General features: G+C 42.9%; 1 protein-coding gene across 2 annotated transcripts in view; it reads right to left on the bottom strand.

The window, feature by feature from the left end:
* Positions 1 to 473: 473 nt before the first annotated feature.
* LOC311137389 (nuclear factor of activated T-cells, cytoplasmic 3-like) overlaps positions 474 to 17,250 on the bottom strand; it is a 28,387-nt gene continuing 11,610 nt past the window's right edge. For both annotated transcript variants that reach the window (XM_084171850.1, XM_084171851.1), the window contains exons 4-9: positions 16,721 to 16,920; positions 15,782 to 15,954; positions 15,374 to 15,514; positions 14,773 to 14,828; positions 13,590 to 14,661; positions 474 to 1,998 (exon numbers count right to left, since the gene is read on the bottom strand). In XM_084171850.1, the coding sequence (XP_084027976.1) occupies positions 1,886 to 1,998; positions 13,590 to 14,661; positions 14,773 to 14,828; positions 15,374 to 15,514; positions 15,782 to 15,954; positions 16,721 to 16,920 (1,755 nt within the window). In that variant the 3' untranslated portion in view covers positions 474 to 1,885. The remainder of the gene's footprint in view (positions 1,999 to 13,589; positions 14,662 to 14,772; positions 14,829 to 15,373; positions 15,515 to 15,781; positions 15,955 to 16,720; positions 16,921 to 17,250) is intronic.

Here is a 17,250-nt window from a genome sequence, read left to right as displayed (position 1 = left end):
TATTATACTGTATATCTGCGTCTCTCTGAAAAAAAGTCAAAGGGCATTTACTTAAAAACTAGCAGTGGTTCAATCTTCTAAGTGTAACAGTTGGGTTAATGGGCCAATTCGGAGTACAACGCATTTCTCATCCCTGGATTGAAGTACTTTTCCCTCGACCCTCCTCTCTTGTAAGTTCCTGCAGCAATTTCTCTTGTTTCCATCATCTTGCCTCTCTTCCGGTACTGGAATGTTGACGTACTTCCGGTTTCGGACCCTCTGGATCAGAGAGCGCTCTAGTTACATGTTGTCACAGGGGCCTCATTCAGGGTCATGCATAATACCTAAATGTTCTCCTATTCCTGTGTGTTGCAACATCATGCATGTGTTGATCCAGTGGGGAAAATTACTAAGGAGAAAGTAAGTATAACCACACCTACACCCACCTGTTGTATATGCTTTTGAAACCACACACAGATACACAGAGAACAGGATTATTTTAATTGCTTTTCTTTTAATTGAACAAAAACCTGATGAAATGCACTGAACAAAAATATAAACGCAACATGTAAAGTGTTGGTCCCATGTTTCATGAGCTGAAATAAAAAATCCCAGAAATGTTCCATACACACAACAATCTTATTTCTCTCAAATTTTGTGCACAAATATATTTACATCCCTCTTAGTCAGCATTTCTCCGTTGCCAAGATAAGCCTCCAATGTCATTTTAGACAATTTGGCAGTATGTCCAACCGGCCTCACAACCGCAGACCACGTGTATGGAGTCATGTGGGGGAGTGGTTTGCTGATGTTAACGTTGTGAACAAAGTGCCCCATGGTTTGTAGGGTTATGGTATGGGCAGGTATAAACTACGGACAACAACCACAATTGCATTTTATCGATGGCAATTTGAATGCACAAAAATAACGGGACCAAATCCTGTGGCCCATTGTGAGGCCCATTTTTTTAAGGTGTCTATGACCAACAGATGCATATCTGAATTCCCAGTCATGTGAAATCCATAGATTAGGGCCTAATTAATTTATTTCAATTTACTGATTTCCTCATATGAACTGTAACTCAGTAAAATCAATGAAATTGTTGCATGTTGCATTTATATTTTTGTTCAGTATAACTTTGACTTTGATATAGCTACTTCACACCCAAGCATACTGCCAAAGTATCATATAATTCTTTATAATATACTGTACATTCTTTGGAAAGCAAAATCTTAAAATGGAAAATAGGCATACAATACCAGGCATTAGAAGGTTATGAAAATGTATAATTATTCTAAAGAATCATACAACTGCAAGAGCTACAGTATCAAAAATAAATTAAAATCTAATGTATTTTGCCAATAAATATTAAATTAATACAGCATTTGGTATTTGACCTTTTTCAGCCTCTTCATTTACATCAAGGTTCTTTCAACACCAAATACGTAATTTTCATGCATTTACAGACAATTAGTTGTCATATTTCAGCTGTGGTTGGTATGAGAAGTACTGCCATCTTTATTCCTAAAATATATTTTAGTTTGACTTAAAAATCCTGAACTGTTAGATAAGCAAACAGGCATACCCACTGGGCACACACTGGTTGAATCAACATTGTTTCCATGTCATTTCAATGGAATTACATTGAACCAACATGGAATAGACGTTGAATTGACATCTGTGCCCAGTGGGTACCTTCTCTACAGCCTAACCATCTCCACAGGTGTATGTATTACCAGCAACTGGGTTAATTGCGCCAGTTAAACCGCCACAGTTTTGCAGTCAAAATTGTGGTCAGTTAGTAATAGAACTGCCAAATGCATAGATAGCACCAGTCAACTCCTGTCCTGAGTAATGATGATGATTAATAGAAAACGAATGAAGGCCACAGAATGGAAGAACATTATCACTGGAGTATCACAGTATCCCATCCATAAGGATCCTGTCCTGGTCGGTTGGACTCTACTGCCCCATCACCGCAACTGAGCTGAGATATGTCTCTGTCGATGATCTCATTCACTGCAAAAGACAGACACACAGGGGTTTAGTTTCAAGGCTCTTGTCATTTCTTACTTTATAGTTGTTTCAGCCATCTGAGGGCAGCATTGCCCACCTCCTAAATCTAAACCAAATAGCAAACGTCAAAATAAGTCAATTATACATTTAGCAGTACAATAAACTGGGCACACACACTGGTTGAATCAACGTTGTTTCCACGTCATTTCAATGAAATGATGTTGAACCAACGTGGAACAGACGTTGAATACCATGCATTGTTGATACACAATGCCTTCTTTTAGTTTGAACAGTCTCCCTCTGCAGATGTCACACATAATGAAAAACGACCAAGCATTGAGGCCTGGTCTAAAGGTTAGAGATGGCTGAATGGTGAGAACACATTTTGGAGCTTAATCAAAGGGTGGGATCCATGTCGAAGGCTGCTCCAGTCTGTATCAGTGATGTCTATTTACATTCCCTACAGTGCAACAAAAACACATGGATCAAATGGTCACATGTACACCGTATTCATAGCCTGCAAATGAAAAGGTGGTGTGTTTGCAACCCGAGCCGTGTATGAGGGTAGATGATAGACAACAGATGTAAACAAACATACAGCACCAGGCTAGCACTGAGGGAACTGAAATAACCAGTCCCTGGCTTTTTCAACCAATAGACTAACAGGAACTCAGACAGCTTGACTGCACCTGCTCCCTTCCTCCGAGAACACTTACAAGACACTGTAAGGGCCTAAAATTAGTCATTAAGAAAAACAAAATCATTAAAACTAAAAGATACCAGAACTGTACATCAATGAAATCACTTTAATTTGAAATACAAGTAGATTAAATCCTTTCAATTAAATCATTATCTAATCTCACCTAATGAGGCATTAACTAAGTTGCAGAAACCCTGTAGGGTGAAAGTCAAGTTCAAAGAGGACCCTTCCACCCAGCTCAGGCCAGGGGTCCTATTTCCAAGCTGTATGTAGTGAGGGGGTTGTGGGGGTCTTATGAATGCCTGTCATTACTGCCCTGTGACAGCTGTGCCACAGACGGTAACTGAAGCAGATTAGCATGCAAGGTATGTTTAGCCTCATCTGTGTGACTATAGTTTGTAAGCTATACTAACCTACACACAGTTAAAAGTGTCATCTCCTTAGCTAGCAATCCGGGCCCCTGCCTATAATTAATCTACATCATAATGCACGCAAACACACATACACATATGTGCACAAGCGCACACACAAATGCACACACATGGGCAGGCAGCCATGCAGCCCTGTAGGAGAACAAACAAAGACCTAGTGGGCATATGGTGACAAGAATACTGGGCCACAGTGACTGTGTGGTCGGGACAAACACAGTCTGGCCAGCGTGAGGTGATTAATTAAAAAATCTGGTCGGCATGGTGAGAGCCTGAGAGCTTTATGGTTCATCGCCTGGCCCCTGAAGGCCTGTAATTACAGCCAGCCCTACTTTAAGCTGGGTAAATCCATAAGAATTCAATCGCTTTTTGACGGCACCTCTTGAATTGAATGAAACCTTCCATACATATTTGCACATTGTAGAAGTTCTTTGAAAGTGACTTTTTGGAGTTAAAGGTGCTCAAAGTTGACCTATTTTATATACCCCACATACCATGACACAGCCATGTCTTCATCACTGGAAAATATAAATGGTTGAGATTGATATCATTTAAAAGCTTACAAACATGGTTGTCAAACTATTTAATAATTTATCAGGGTTTTGTTGTGGTAATTTTTCACCTTAAATGGCAATTATCTAAAAACACGTACTCAGATTTTTTCATAATTCAGTATGTTGTAGCTTAGACACTATTTTACATAATCCTAGGTTTTTGTGTTGTGCCCGTCATCGGTTGAGACACAACATGCTCTTGAATACAGGGTGGGTGTCATGTTTTGGTTGATAAATGTACTAAAATGGGAATTAAATTAAAATTTTCAAATGGTACCACAAAGATGGTTGGAGGTCCACACATCAGATAATGTTGACTTGAATGGGAATATCTGTTGTTTTAAATTATACTGTCAATCCTCCATAAGAAACCTATTGAAATCCTAGAAATATAGGTAATAGAAAATACATGACAATTTAAGTTGATATTCGACGGTGGGTGGACCGGCGGCCATCTTTCTGGTAGTAATTAGAAGTTACAATGTTAAATAAATTACAATTTCAATGGTGTACCAGCTAAATTGCAGTGGTCTGAAGGGATAGGTCCATTCTATGAATTCTATTTCTATGATTGATGGCAGGCACAACAAAAGCCTTAGATCAGGGGTGTCAAACGTCCGGCCCGCGGGCCGGATCAGGCCCGCAAATGGGTTTAATCCGGCCCGCGAGATGATTTTGAAAAGTATAAAAATGCGCTGCAATTTTTCTATAAAATAAACTGCTGTTCCAATTGCGTCCACTGGATGGCGCAATAGCAATTGTGTTAAGCAAGCAAACTGTTTATACCGGGGCAGAGCAAGTAGGTCAAGCACGTGCAGCCAGTCCGGATGAGCTACTTTGTTTTGCCCGCGATATTTATTACGGCTTCTACTTTTAACATTATGTGCTTTGGCACCCTCATTGCCCCAATATGTCTCTGTCAAAAAAGAGAAAAGTGGACGCAGAGTGCAGAGTGTTCCAAGAAAAATGGTCATCCTCCTATTTATTCACGGAATTGAATGGGAAAGCTGTATGTTTGGTGTGTTCACAGCATGTTGCAGTGCTGAAAGAATATAACCTTCGTCGCCACTATGTGAGTCTTCATGCCGACAAATATGACAACATTCAAGGACAGCGGAGAAGAGAGAAGGTGAATGAACTGTTGGCGGGTCTGAAGAAACAGCAGTCTGTGTTTACTCACAGCCGTGTGCCCTGAAAAGCGTCAGGCTTTTGTAAATATCAGCCTGACAAGAAACACAGTTGCAGACAGGATTTCCGATCTTTCAGTGGATTTGGACAGCCAGTTGAAGCAAAAAGTAAAGTCATTTATTGCGTTTTCGGTTGCAATTGATGAAAGCACGGACATTACAGATGTAGCACAACTGGCCATTTTCATCCGCGGAGTTGATGACACATTGACCGTCACCGAGGAGTTTGTGGAGTTGGTGCCGATGACAGATACAACGACAGCAGCTGATATTTTTACCGCACTCGTCGGCGCGCTGGACAGGGTCGGAGTGGACTGGTCCCGCGCTGTCAGCCTGGCTACAGATGGTGCGCCCTCAATGATCGGGAAAAAAGCAGGCGTTGTGACAAAGTTCAGAGAGAAAGTGCAATCTGCAAATGGAGGACGTGATTTTTTGACTTTTCACTGTATTTTGCACCAGGAGGCTTTGTGTTGCAAGTCATTAAAGATGGATAACGTCATGAAGGTGGTCATCCAAACTGTTAATTTCATCCGATCCAGAAGCCTGAATCACCGTCAGTTTGACAGCCTTCTCAGAGAGAAAGACCACATCTATGGCCTGCCATACCACACTGAGGTAAGATGGTTAAGCCGAGGTGCTGTGCTGAGGCGTTTCTTTGATTTACGAGAAGAAATTGAACAGTTCATGGAAGAAAAGGGCAAACCAGTGTTAGAATTTCATTCCGCAGAATGGATGCAGGACCTTGCATTTATGGTGGATGTTACAGAGCACCTGAATAACTTGAACAAACAGCTGCAAGGGCGCAACAAAGTTGTCACACAGTATTATGACAGCATACGTTCTTTCAAGTTGAAGCTGTCATTGTGGGAGACGCAACTCGCCGGTGGTGATGCAGCTCACTTCCCCTGTCTGAAAAATGTGTGCGCAACCCAACATGTGGCAGACATGAAGCGGTTCAAAGATAAAATAACGGGACTGTTACGGGAGTTTGAGCAACGCTTTCAGATTTTTGGTGAACTGGAGAAAGACTTCAAAGTTTTTTGCTCGCCATTCACCGTGAATCCCTCTGATCTGCCCGTCAGCATCCAACTTGAAATAATAGACTTGCAGTGTGACTCGGATTTGAAGGGCAAATTTGCCGCAGCTGGCTTGTACACATTTTATCAGAATCTCTTGCCAGGTTATCCCAACTTGACAGCCCTCGCTGCAAAACTGTTGTGCATGTTTGGAACCACATATCTTTGTGAGCAAGTTTTCTCTGTAATCAGCATAAATAAAACAAAGCTGCGCTCAAGGCTCACGCACAATCACTTGAATCACATCCTGAAGTTGGCTGCCACTCAGGATGTGACGCCTGATATTGATGCACTGGTGAAAGCTAAAAGATGCCAGGTCTGATACCTGGCATCTTTTAGCTTTCACCAGCGCATCAATATCAGGCGTCACATCTACAAGCGTGCTTGCTCTAGTTCCTCAACGGCACAGTCAAATAAACTATGCAACCCCACTTAAAGTGCTGCATGAGACACCCTGATATAGTTCTGTGATCTATGATATACTTCTGTGAATCACTGAGGCATTGTGTGTTTGTGTGTTCTTTGTCCTCAGAACTTTCAAATAACTTGAGGTGTTTTATGATTAATAGTGATGTTGTGCTTTTGGACACACTGTCCTCAGGCTCCAGCTTTATGTTTATATGTTTTTATGTTGATGTGCTATTGTTTTTAATTGATTGTATTTTATTTGTATATTTAACCTATTCTTGACTCTGTGGTTCTTGCACTTGTTTGGGGAACAGGATTTCATTATTTTTATCTACATTTCTGCCTGAGAAATGACACCCTGATATAGTTCTGTGATCTGTGAAACAGTTATGTTAATCACTGAGGCATTGTGTGTTTGTGTGTTCTTTGTCCTCAGAACTTTCAAATAACTTGAGGTGTTTTATGATTAATAGTGATGTTGTGCTTTTGGACACACTGTCCTCAGGCTCCAGCTTTATGTTTTATGTTGATCGTATTAAAACAAAGTTGAAGTCTGAAGTTGTTGTTTTTAAGTTATATATACCATGATTTTTCCGGTCCGGCCCACTTGGGAATAGATTTTCCTCCATGTGGCCCCTGAGCTAAAATGAGTTTGACACCCCTGCCTTAGATGATGTAAAGTAGGGTCTAAGCTACAATATGAAAAAAGTTGTGTTTTACTCATTTTTAGATAATTGACGGTTGCGCTTTACACTTGTACCCGTATAAGGGTTGAAAATTGCAGATTTGGGCACTGATAAGCATCTAAATTAGACAGTGGCTGTACAGTAACATGCTATAAATTATGTCAGAGCTCAGGCTCTGTGCTTCACAGCGCTGTATGGGTGTTGACTGACAGCCGTTCTGAATTTGAGCACAGAACATGACTAGAAGTTACCTCCATCCCTCCCGCTAATTGGACAACTTCAGCAATTTTTTTGTTGACAGAGTGAGGGAAATGCTGTAAATTAAGAGGACTCGATATATTTTGAAAGATGAGACGTTGAGGATTATAAGAAATACTGCTTTGATGTCATACAAGCAAGCCAAACACCAGTGAGTCCAAATGTGCACTTCACGTTTCCATATCATAAAACTCATGTCATATACAGTGTCAACGTTTATGATCACTCTGTTTGATGTACAGTTACAAGATGACATGGCGTCATACCCTGGGTTGTTCTGAACAGAATGAGCCTATGTTTGTCTATTGTAAAGAAAATGTGCAGCGGAACATGCACCTGAATGCACGCATGACTCCTTTCTATGTGCACCAAAATTACCATCTGTTTCTCTGAATTTCCCAGTGAAAGCCTAACACTGTAAGATCGTATTTTATAACTTAGCAAGTCATTTTGGCAATAGAACAAGCGTTGAAGTGAAGCTCACCTGACCCAAATTGTGATTTATAAATGGGCCGTTTTTGGAATTTGTAAACAACAACAGTAATTGTGTGATTGCAGGGTTGTGTTCCAAACAAAACAACTACAAGTGTACTTGCTCTAGTTCCTCAACGGCACAGCTAGGAGAACTAAAAAAAAGCACCTCATAGTTGAAGACTATTCTTTGAGTCATAAAAGTATGAAAATGTATGCACTCACTAACTGTAAGTCGCTCTGGATAAGAGTGTCTGCTAAATCACTAAAATGTTAATGTAAAATAAAACTGCATTGAAATTACTTAGGAACTGTGCACACTTTGGAGAGGTGTGTGGCCACCTGGCGACTCCAGTTTGTCCTCTTACTCAAACCCTTGTAATTTTTCTGTCTTATGTTGCTCCTACCCCACATTTTCCAATAATATTCTTATCATGTTACTGAATATATCCAGAGTATTTTCAGATTTCGCTATCAACAAATGCGGTGAAAAGTACAGTAAATGTCAGATGCACATAAAATCAACAGTGTAATGTTTGGATTCAATTTTGGTGAACACACGATGTCTGGCCGACCTCGCGGTTGTCCATGACAAACCAAAGTATAGATCAATTATCTCCCATAATAATAATTTTGTAGTCCCGAGCTGTCAGAGCTGAATGGCTCGTCCGTGGTTGACATATGTTGCTCGTTTTGGTCAATACTGGGCAAAATTAAAATACACCATCAATCTAGATCTACCAAGTCATGACTATGTTGGAGAGACACTCTTATTCCAATCCAATTAGATTAGTGCAGTTGATGTTTACTGATTCATTGCACTGCCGAACAGGAGAGATTTAGAGGTTGTCTTCAAGGAAGAACACCCATTACGCCGCTTCTTGGAAGTCCATTCAAATCAAATAACATTTTATTTGCCACATGCGCCGAATACAACTGGTGTAGACGTTACAGTGAAATGCTTACTTACAAGCCCTTAACCAACAATGCAGTTTAAGAAAAAAATTGAAATAGCAAATAATTAAAGAGCAGCAGTAAAATAACAGTAGAGAGGTTATATACAGGCGGTACCAGTACAGAGTCAATGTGCGGGGGCACCGGTTAGTTGAGGTAATTGAGGTAATACGTACATGTGGCTAGAGTTAAAGTGACTATGCATAAATAATAATGCAAATAGTCGGGTAGCCATGATTAGCTGTTCAGGAGTCTTATGGCTTGGGAGTAGAAGCTGTTAAGAAGCCTTTTAGACCTAGACTTGGCGCTCCGGTACCGCTTGCCGTGCGGTAGCAGAGAGAACAGTCTATGACACTATGAGGTTGGCTGGAGTCTTTGATACTTTTTAGGACCTTCCTCTGACACCGCCTGGTATAGAGGTCCTGGATGGCAGGAAGCTTGGCCCCAGTGATATACTGGGCCGTACGCGCTACCCTCTGTAGTGCCTTGCAGTCGGAGGCCGAGCAGTTGCCATACCAGGCGGTGATGCAACCAGTCAGGATGCTCTCGATGGTGCAGCTGTATAACTTTTTGAGGATCTGAGGACCCATGCCAAATAGTTTCAGTCTCCTGAGGGGGAATAGGCTTTGTCGTGCCCTCTTCACGACTGTCTTGGTGTGTTTGAACCATGATAGTTGGTGTTGTGGACACCAAGGAACTTGAAGCTCTCAACCTGTTCCACTACAGCCCCGTCGATAAGAATGGGGGCGTGCTCAGTCCTCTTTTTTTTCTTCCTGTAGTCCACAATCATCTCCTTTGTCTTGATCAGGTTGAGGGAGAAGTTGTTATCCTGGCACCACACGGCCAGGTCTCTGACCTCCTCACTATAGGCTATCTCATTGTTGTTGGTGATCAGGCCTACCACTGTTGTGTCGTTGGCAAACTTAATGATGGTGTTGGAGTCGTGCCTGGCCATGCAGTCATGGGTGAACAGGGAGTACAGGAGGGGACTGAGCACGCACCCCTGAGGGGCCCCCGTGTTGAGGATCAGCGTGGCAGATGTGTTGTTACCTACCCTTACCACCTGGGGGTGGCCCGTCAGGAAGTCCAGGATCCAGTTGCAGAGGGAGGTGTTTAGTCCCAGGGTCCTTAGCTTAGTGATGAGCTTTGAGGGCACTATGGTGTTGAACGCTGAGCTGTAGTCAATGAATAGCATTCTCACGTAGGTGTTCCTCTTGTCCAGGTGGGAAAGGGCAGTGTGGAGTGCAATAGAGATTGAATTATCTGTGGATCTGTTGGGGCGGTATGCAAATTATGGTGGGTCTAGGGTTTCTGGGATAATGGTGTTGATGTGAGCCATGACCAGCCTTTCAAAGCACTTCATGGCTACAGACGTGAGTGCTACGGGTTGGTAGTCATTTAGACAGGTTATCTTATTGTTCTTGGGCACAGGAACTCTGGTGGTCTGCTTGAAACATGTTGGTATTACAGACTCTGTCAGGGACATGTTGAAAATGTCAGTGAAGGTGGCAGAAACATTATGTACAGAATAAATTACAAATAAAGCGAAAAAACACACATAATAGTACAATTGGTTAGAGGGCTGTAAAACGGCAGCCATCTTCTTCGGTGCCATTCAGCCCAAGAGACAGCCGCAGATTAGAAGGACTGGACAGTGGAGTCCTCCATTGAGCTGGACCTCAAGATGGTCTTTGTAAAGTTCTGGACGGGAAGAGTTCCAGATCATGACGTTGAAATGTTTCTAAATGGGTATTGCACTATTTTACAACCTGCAGTGAAACCGGTGGATACGTTCGGGATATGGTATGGAGTACGCAAGTACAAAGTCTGCAAAGTGAGCAGTCGATAACAACCCCTAACTCAATATCCCTGGGTCCGTACAACGGGAAGATCTCCTACCCCGGACAGACCCCTCGGTGTTACATCTGCCAGGGGCTGGACCACCAGGTCAAGGATTGCCCAGAGGTGAAGTGTTGGAGATGCGGAGACCTTGGCTACAAATCCAGGGACTGTGAGTCTCCAAGCAAGTGCACCTTGTGTGCAAAAGAGGGCCACGACTTCTACAAGTGTCCCCAGTCTTATGCATACAAAGCGAGGGCTTTGAACAGTGAGTTCCATCCACCACGCCACGGCAGAGCGCGAGGTCACCACTACAGGTCCGAGCACAGCTGAGAGGCAGGTGCCAGTGAATGCGAGAGAAGCTGAGGGAGCTGAATCCAAAAGTGAAGGCGACCAGATCTCAGAGGAAGGTGTCAACGAGAGTATCCAATCCTCCAGGTCCAGCCGCAGTGAGAGCGAGGAAGAAGAGTCCTTTGAGGACGCAAACGAGTCAGACGCAAACGAGTCAGACCCGAAAGAGAGAGAGATGACGACGAATTCCTTCCTCCCCTGCTCCATTCCCCGCCAGAGTTATTTACCCCCACCACTCAAGCAGGTGGAGTGAAACGCTGTTCACATTTCAAAACGAAGTTCAATCCAAAGCCAAGTTAAAGAGAAAGAAGAGAAACCAAGTCCCCAGTAGAAGTTAAGCAAATCATCGAAAAGAGCTTAGAATACCAGCCACTGCAGACATCGATTAATTAATATTGGACTCTGCTTCTTTAGAGGAAGGAAAATAAGAGTGATAAATGTATACACAGCATCTAAGAAAAAGCTATTATTTATGAAACTAGGGGCTATTTATGTGTGAGATATTCAGTAATTACTGTATATGTGGGGATTTTAATACGGTGATGGAACCTAATGATCGGGTATCTCAGACAATTAAATATTAACTGGAACAGTCTCTTGAACAAAACTATTTATAAAGTGATATATATTTCTGGTTGATTTCCGTACGATGTTTACCAGTGCGTGCTGTAGTAAATTGGAGTTGTTTTGTCAAAAGTAAATAGTGTCCTATGCCTAATTGTCATGATGAAGAGAATTTAGAACACCTTTTAGTGAAATATTACAGAAATAAAGAAATATGGGATTTGATGAGAATGATCGGGTTTGATGTAGGCCTATGTATAAATCCCAAGTCTGTGTTTCACGGGGTCTTCGATATTCACATGGATGACATTACTAAAGTATGGTAGACAATAATATGCATTGACATTACTAAACAAATATTGTGGACAATAATATGCATTGTGAACAGTAACATTTGGAAGACAAGATGCCTATAAGACAACTCTTTTTTTTCAACACTATATATATTTTTTACAAATCAAATCGGAACTAAAAGAAGAAATAAGATGGACAAAAAAAACTTCCATGGACACTATTAACTCTGTAATTATTGTTATGCAGTTATGAACTCAAATGTATTGATGTGAATTATTTATGACTGTAAAATGGGAAACTTGAATAAATTGTATTTATTTTTTTTAATTCAAGAAATTGTAAAATAGTTTGACAACCCTGTTTGTAAGATTTTAAATTATATCAAACTCAACTTTATATTTTCCCAGTGATGAAGACATGGATGTCTCATAGTATGTTATGAAAAATGGGTCAACTATGAATAAATACTTTTATCTCCTAAATGTTTTGGTATTCAGGTCCAGAAAATCACTTTCTGACCACTTCTTCCATGGGCAAACATGTATGGAAAGTTTAGTTTAAATCAAAAGGGATGCTGTCAAAAAGTGATTGAATTCAAATGGATTTACCCAGCTCCCTATCGCCTAGCCCACAGTGCAATGCATTCATTGCTTTCTGCACTGTAAAGTTATTTCTAACCCATTGTTTAAAGTAACTCTCCTGAGAATAAAATAAATAAGACATCAGAAATCCATTCTCTCCCTTCATTCATTACTAATGGCCCAGTTTGTGACAGAGCTCTAAATACCCCAAAGAACATTGATACACTACATGACCAAAAGCCTGCTTGTCGAACATCTCATTCCAAAATCATGGGCATTAATATGGAGTTGGTCCCCCCCTTTGCTGCTATAACAGCCTCCACTCTTCTGGGAAGGCTTTCCACTAGATGTTGGAACATTGCTGAGGGGACTTTCTTCCATTCAGCCACAAGAGCATTAGTGAGGTCAGGCACTGATGTTGGGCAATTAGGCCTGGCTCGCAGTTGGCGTTCCAATTCATCCCAAAGGTGTTAGATGGGGTTGAGGTCAGGGCTCTGAACAGCCCCAGAACATTATTCCTCCTCCACCAAACTTTACAGTTGGCACTATGCATTCGGGCAGGTAGTGTTCTCCTGGCATCCGCCAAACCCAGATTCGTCCGTCGGACTGCCAATGGTGAAGCGTGATTCATCACCCCAGAGAACGTGTTTCCACTGCTCCACAGTCCAATGGGGCGAGCTTTACACCACTCCAGCCGATGCTTGGCATTGCGCATGGTGATCTTAGGCTTGTGTGCGGCTGCTCGGCAATGGAAACCCATTTCATGAAGCTCCCGACGAACAGTTCTTGTGCTGACCTTGCTTCCAGAGGCAGTTTGGAACTCGGTCGTGAGTGTTGCAACAGAGGACAGACGATTTTTACGCTCTACGCGCTTCAGCACTTGGCGGTCCTGTTCTGTGAGCTTATGTGGCCTACCAGTTCACGGCTGATCCGTGTGGCTCCTAGACGTTTCCACTTCACAATAACATGACTTACAGTTGACTGGGGCAGCTCTAGCAGGGCAGAAATGTGACGAACTGACTTGTCGGAAAGGTGGCAACCTATGACGGTGCCACGTTGAAAGTCACTGAGCTCTTCAGTACGGGCCAATCTACTGCCAATGTTTGTCTATGGAAATTGCATGGCTGTGTGCTCGATTTTACACACCTGTCAGCAACGGGTGTGGCTAAAATAGCCAAATCCACTAATTTGAAGGGGTATTCACATACATTTGGCCATGTAGTGTATCATATGAACCTCTTACCATCATCTAGTGTGATCTCCTGGAGCCCCATGGAGCCTAGAGGCAGCTTCTCCTTTGGTTCCTGCTTGATGTTCACCCTCCCTCTGTCGTTTGATGAGAAGAGGGAATGGGGTGCCGGGGGACACTCCTGGGGGTCGATACCAGAGGCCAGCCCCTGGGCGCTGCTCGGGGACAGGTGCCTCAGGGGATCCCCAGAGGAGGCTGATGCTGACGGGGAGTTGGAGCAGGTTGCTGCTACTCCAGGGGTGGGGGAATACGAGGCAGGCAAGTTTCTGGCAGAGTGGTAGCTCAGATTATACTCAGCCTGTAGAGCAGCTAGGTCAGAGTCCGAGTGGGAGCAGTGGGATATTAGAGACTGCAGCTGGGTTGCATTCTGGGTATGGGTTCTGGCAGACTGGAGAGTGGCGACAGAGAGATCAGGTCCAATGAGGCTCTGGTACATCACACCTTCCCTATGAGGGCTGGAGGCAGCTGGCCTGGGCTGGGCAGACTGAGGTCGATTGACCTGGGGTGCGGCAGGGCCAGGTCTCATAGGAGAGCTGGCCTGGACGCTGTAAGGCACATTATGTTGTGTGGCCTGGTAGACAGGCTTTGTCTGAGGGGGTGGCATTGGATCAGGTGTATGCATAGGGCTTATCCGCTGGTATCCCATACTGGGACTGTAGCTGTGGAGGTGAGGGGAGTGCTGAAGAGGCGAGGAGCCTGAGGGAGTGTATGCTGGCTGGGAGGGCGGACCACAAGGCACAGGGTGACTATCAGAGGAACCATACAAGGGCCTGTCCTGAGAGAAGGCCCCGTCAGAAGAATTCAGCTGGCTGCTGGTTGGATATAGGCCAGGGAGATTGGTGCAAGTAGACAGATAGGTTGAGTCGGTGAGCTCCTGCTTCACCCGAGGAGCCACAACTGCATGGTCACTGGCAGTGGGATAATTGTGTGGAGAAGCACCAGCCAAGTATGTGAAGTTTTGCGTTTGGCTTCTTCTCCTCTTCCCGTTGCACACGTAGAACTGCACCTGGACTGCAGAGCTCACAGTGGTGTTGTGGTAGGTAGGAATCTCAACCACGATTCTGGACTGCAAAGAGAATGTTTCAAAATTATTTATCATCTATTCAAGGGATCCAGGGTTTGGGAGGTCGATTTAATGTAGGCTAACTTTAATAATGTAATTTACGTTTCTACTTACTCTTTTACTCTTTTCTTGAATAACTTTTCCGTCAACTTCCCACTGTGTGCGTCCATCTGGAGAGATAAAACATCACAATTAACACATTAAACCTCTGTTGAAGTTGTGTTAATGAAAATATATATTCCTTTTCGTTTTTATACCTTTTCACACTACTGAGCCAAGTCAAGTAAAGCTGCACTGTGCTGGCCTGGTTATGCATCACCATAGTTGATGGACCAACTCGGTGGCCTCATGGTTACACTAGCCGCCCTGAGATTGGATGGTTGGGAGTTCGATCCCCGGCCGAGTCATACCAAAGACAGCTTGGCACTCAGCATTAAGGAGATAGATTGGGGGTAAGACCCTGCGATAGACTAGCATCCTGTCCAGGGGGTGTACTTGTAATCAAGCTGCCTCACGCTACAGAAACAGGAGATAGCCTCTTGCTCCTATGAGCCATTCCGGCTCACACAAGGCAAGGCTACTTTACTATAGTTTCTGTAACGGTGCTGGAAAGAACATATCCAAGCGAGTACGGTTCAGGAAAAGGACAAACCAGGTTTCTCGTCTTGCCTTTCTATGAACTCTATAAAGTCAAGGCTGTGTCAACGTCTCTTACCAGGGCCTTTCTCCAGGAAGATGACCTTTGACTCTGGGGATATGTTGGAGCCGGTGATTACCATCTCCTCCCCCCCACTGACCAAGCAGCTGACGGGACTGCAGCTCTGCATCTGGGGAAGATCTGTGGCCGAGCGCTGGGCTGCAAGCCAATTACATTTAACTATTACATATACTGAACAGTGAAACAACATTAGGTACTGTATAAAGTAATTTCATGACCAGGAAAAACTCTGGCCCCAAGTTATAGCCTTTAACTAATTATTATACCAAGAACTTAATATAGGTTATATAAATAAAGATTATTCCTGCTCAAGTCCCATAATCGGGAAAAACTCAGGACTCTATGAATCATGTATAGTATAGTATATACAGTATGTAGGCCGGCCTACTGAATAAAGGTACTCACAGCACTCCACAGGAATAGAGGCAGCTTGCAGACACAGGACCTTGCCGCTGGGCTGAGGGATGTACACACGGAATGCCACTCGCACACGTGTGTTCTTCCTCCCGATGTCTGTCTCCCCCTTCCTGAGCTCAATGTCAGAGTTCCTCAGCTTCAGGATGCCTGCACAGTCAATACTGTCGAGGGAGAAATACAAGCATGAGACAACATTATATAAAGGCCATTTGAATATAAACATGTCCATTTTATTATTTACAGTAAGCTAATAATAATAATACTTTTGGGGTGCTTACATTTGTCCTGTAATGGAAATGTATTTTTTTGCATATCCCAACTCCCACTGAGGCACCCGCAGGGAGTGGGGTCAAGGCCAGGGTGCCATTGTACAGCCCCCCTGGAGCAATTCGGGTTAATTGCCTTGCTCAAGGGCACAGCAACAGATTATTTCACCTTCTCGGCTCCGGTATTCAAACCAGCAAACTTTCGATTACTGCCCAACGTCCTAACCTCGAGGCTAATAAAGAATGACCATAATGCTATAAATAGTTCATATTCTTCACATGTAATTTTATGACGTTATGTAGTTTGTTGAATAGTGACAAATAGGTATCAGATAGTGTGAGACTTAATCCAGTGTCTAGAGACAAAATAATGTCTGGATTCTTCTATTATGGAAGGCAGCCACATTTCCATGACAAAATAGTTATGGTCTGTCTGTTTCTATTTTTTCTAGGTGTAGAAATATGCTTATTCTTAGATGAAAATCCATTCCAATTTTTAACACGCTATCATCTGTTCTAAATCTTCAAAAATGATTAGAATTCACAGTGGAAGCCATTTTACATTTTAAATCATAATACCAATAAATCACAAGCACAAATGTTATATTTTTAGCCTTGTGATGCTTTGAAAACATAAATATTGTATGCTTATGACCAGTACCTGGTGGACATATTGTTTTCTGGGAGGAGAGGGATTTCCAGAACCTTTGTACTGCTTATTACACTTTCCTGGCAAGCAGTAGCCACCGTCTTTCCCGTTACTCTGTGCACCTGGTAGAAGACATGTGGTCTCAAGTACCGATCGTCTGCCGTTCCAATGAAAATCTGCAGGTTGACTGGCTTCTCGTTGTATCCAATGAGCTGTAAATGAAACCAATCCATAGAAATCATATAAGCATACTACCGCATTTGATTTACAAATATATGAATACACAATGTTTCACTTATTCTTATGAGCACTCTTTTTCCGAGAGCGATTTTCTAAGACAACGTGATGTGGTTTTACATTAAAGACATGTTCTGTGTACTGTACATTTGAATAACTGTGTTTGGATCTGTTTAGAAACAGTATGCCAAACCAATTCCAAAGCTCTGTACAGATAGCAATACACTCAGACAATGTCTAAAATGTGAACTGCACTATGCAGTTTACATCCTGGATTGCCCGCACTGAAATTACCCAATTGAAAC

This window comes from Coregonus lavaretus, assembly GCF_964263955.1.
Source record: "Coregonus lavaretus genome assembly, chromosome: 11".
NCBI lineage: Eukaryota > Metazoa > Chordata > Actinopteri > Salmoniformes > Salmonidae > Coregonus > Coregonus lavaretus.
This window is presented reverse-complemented; position numbering and strand designations above follow the sequence as displayed.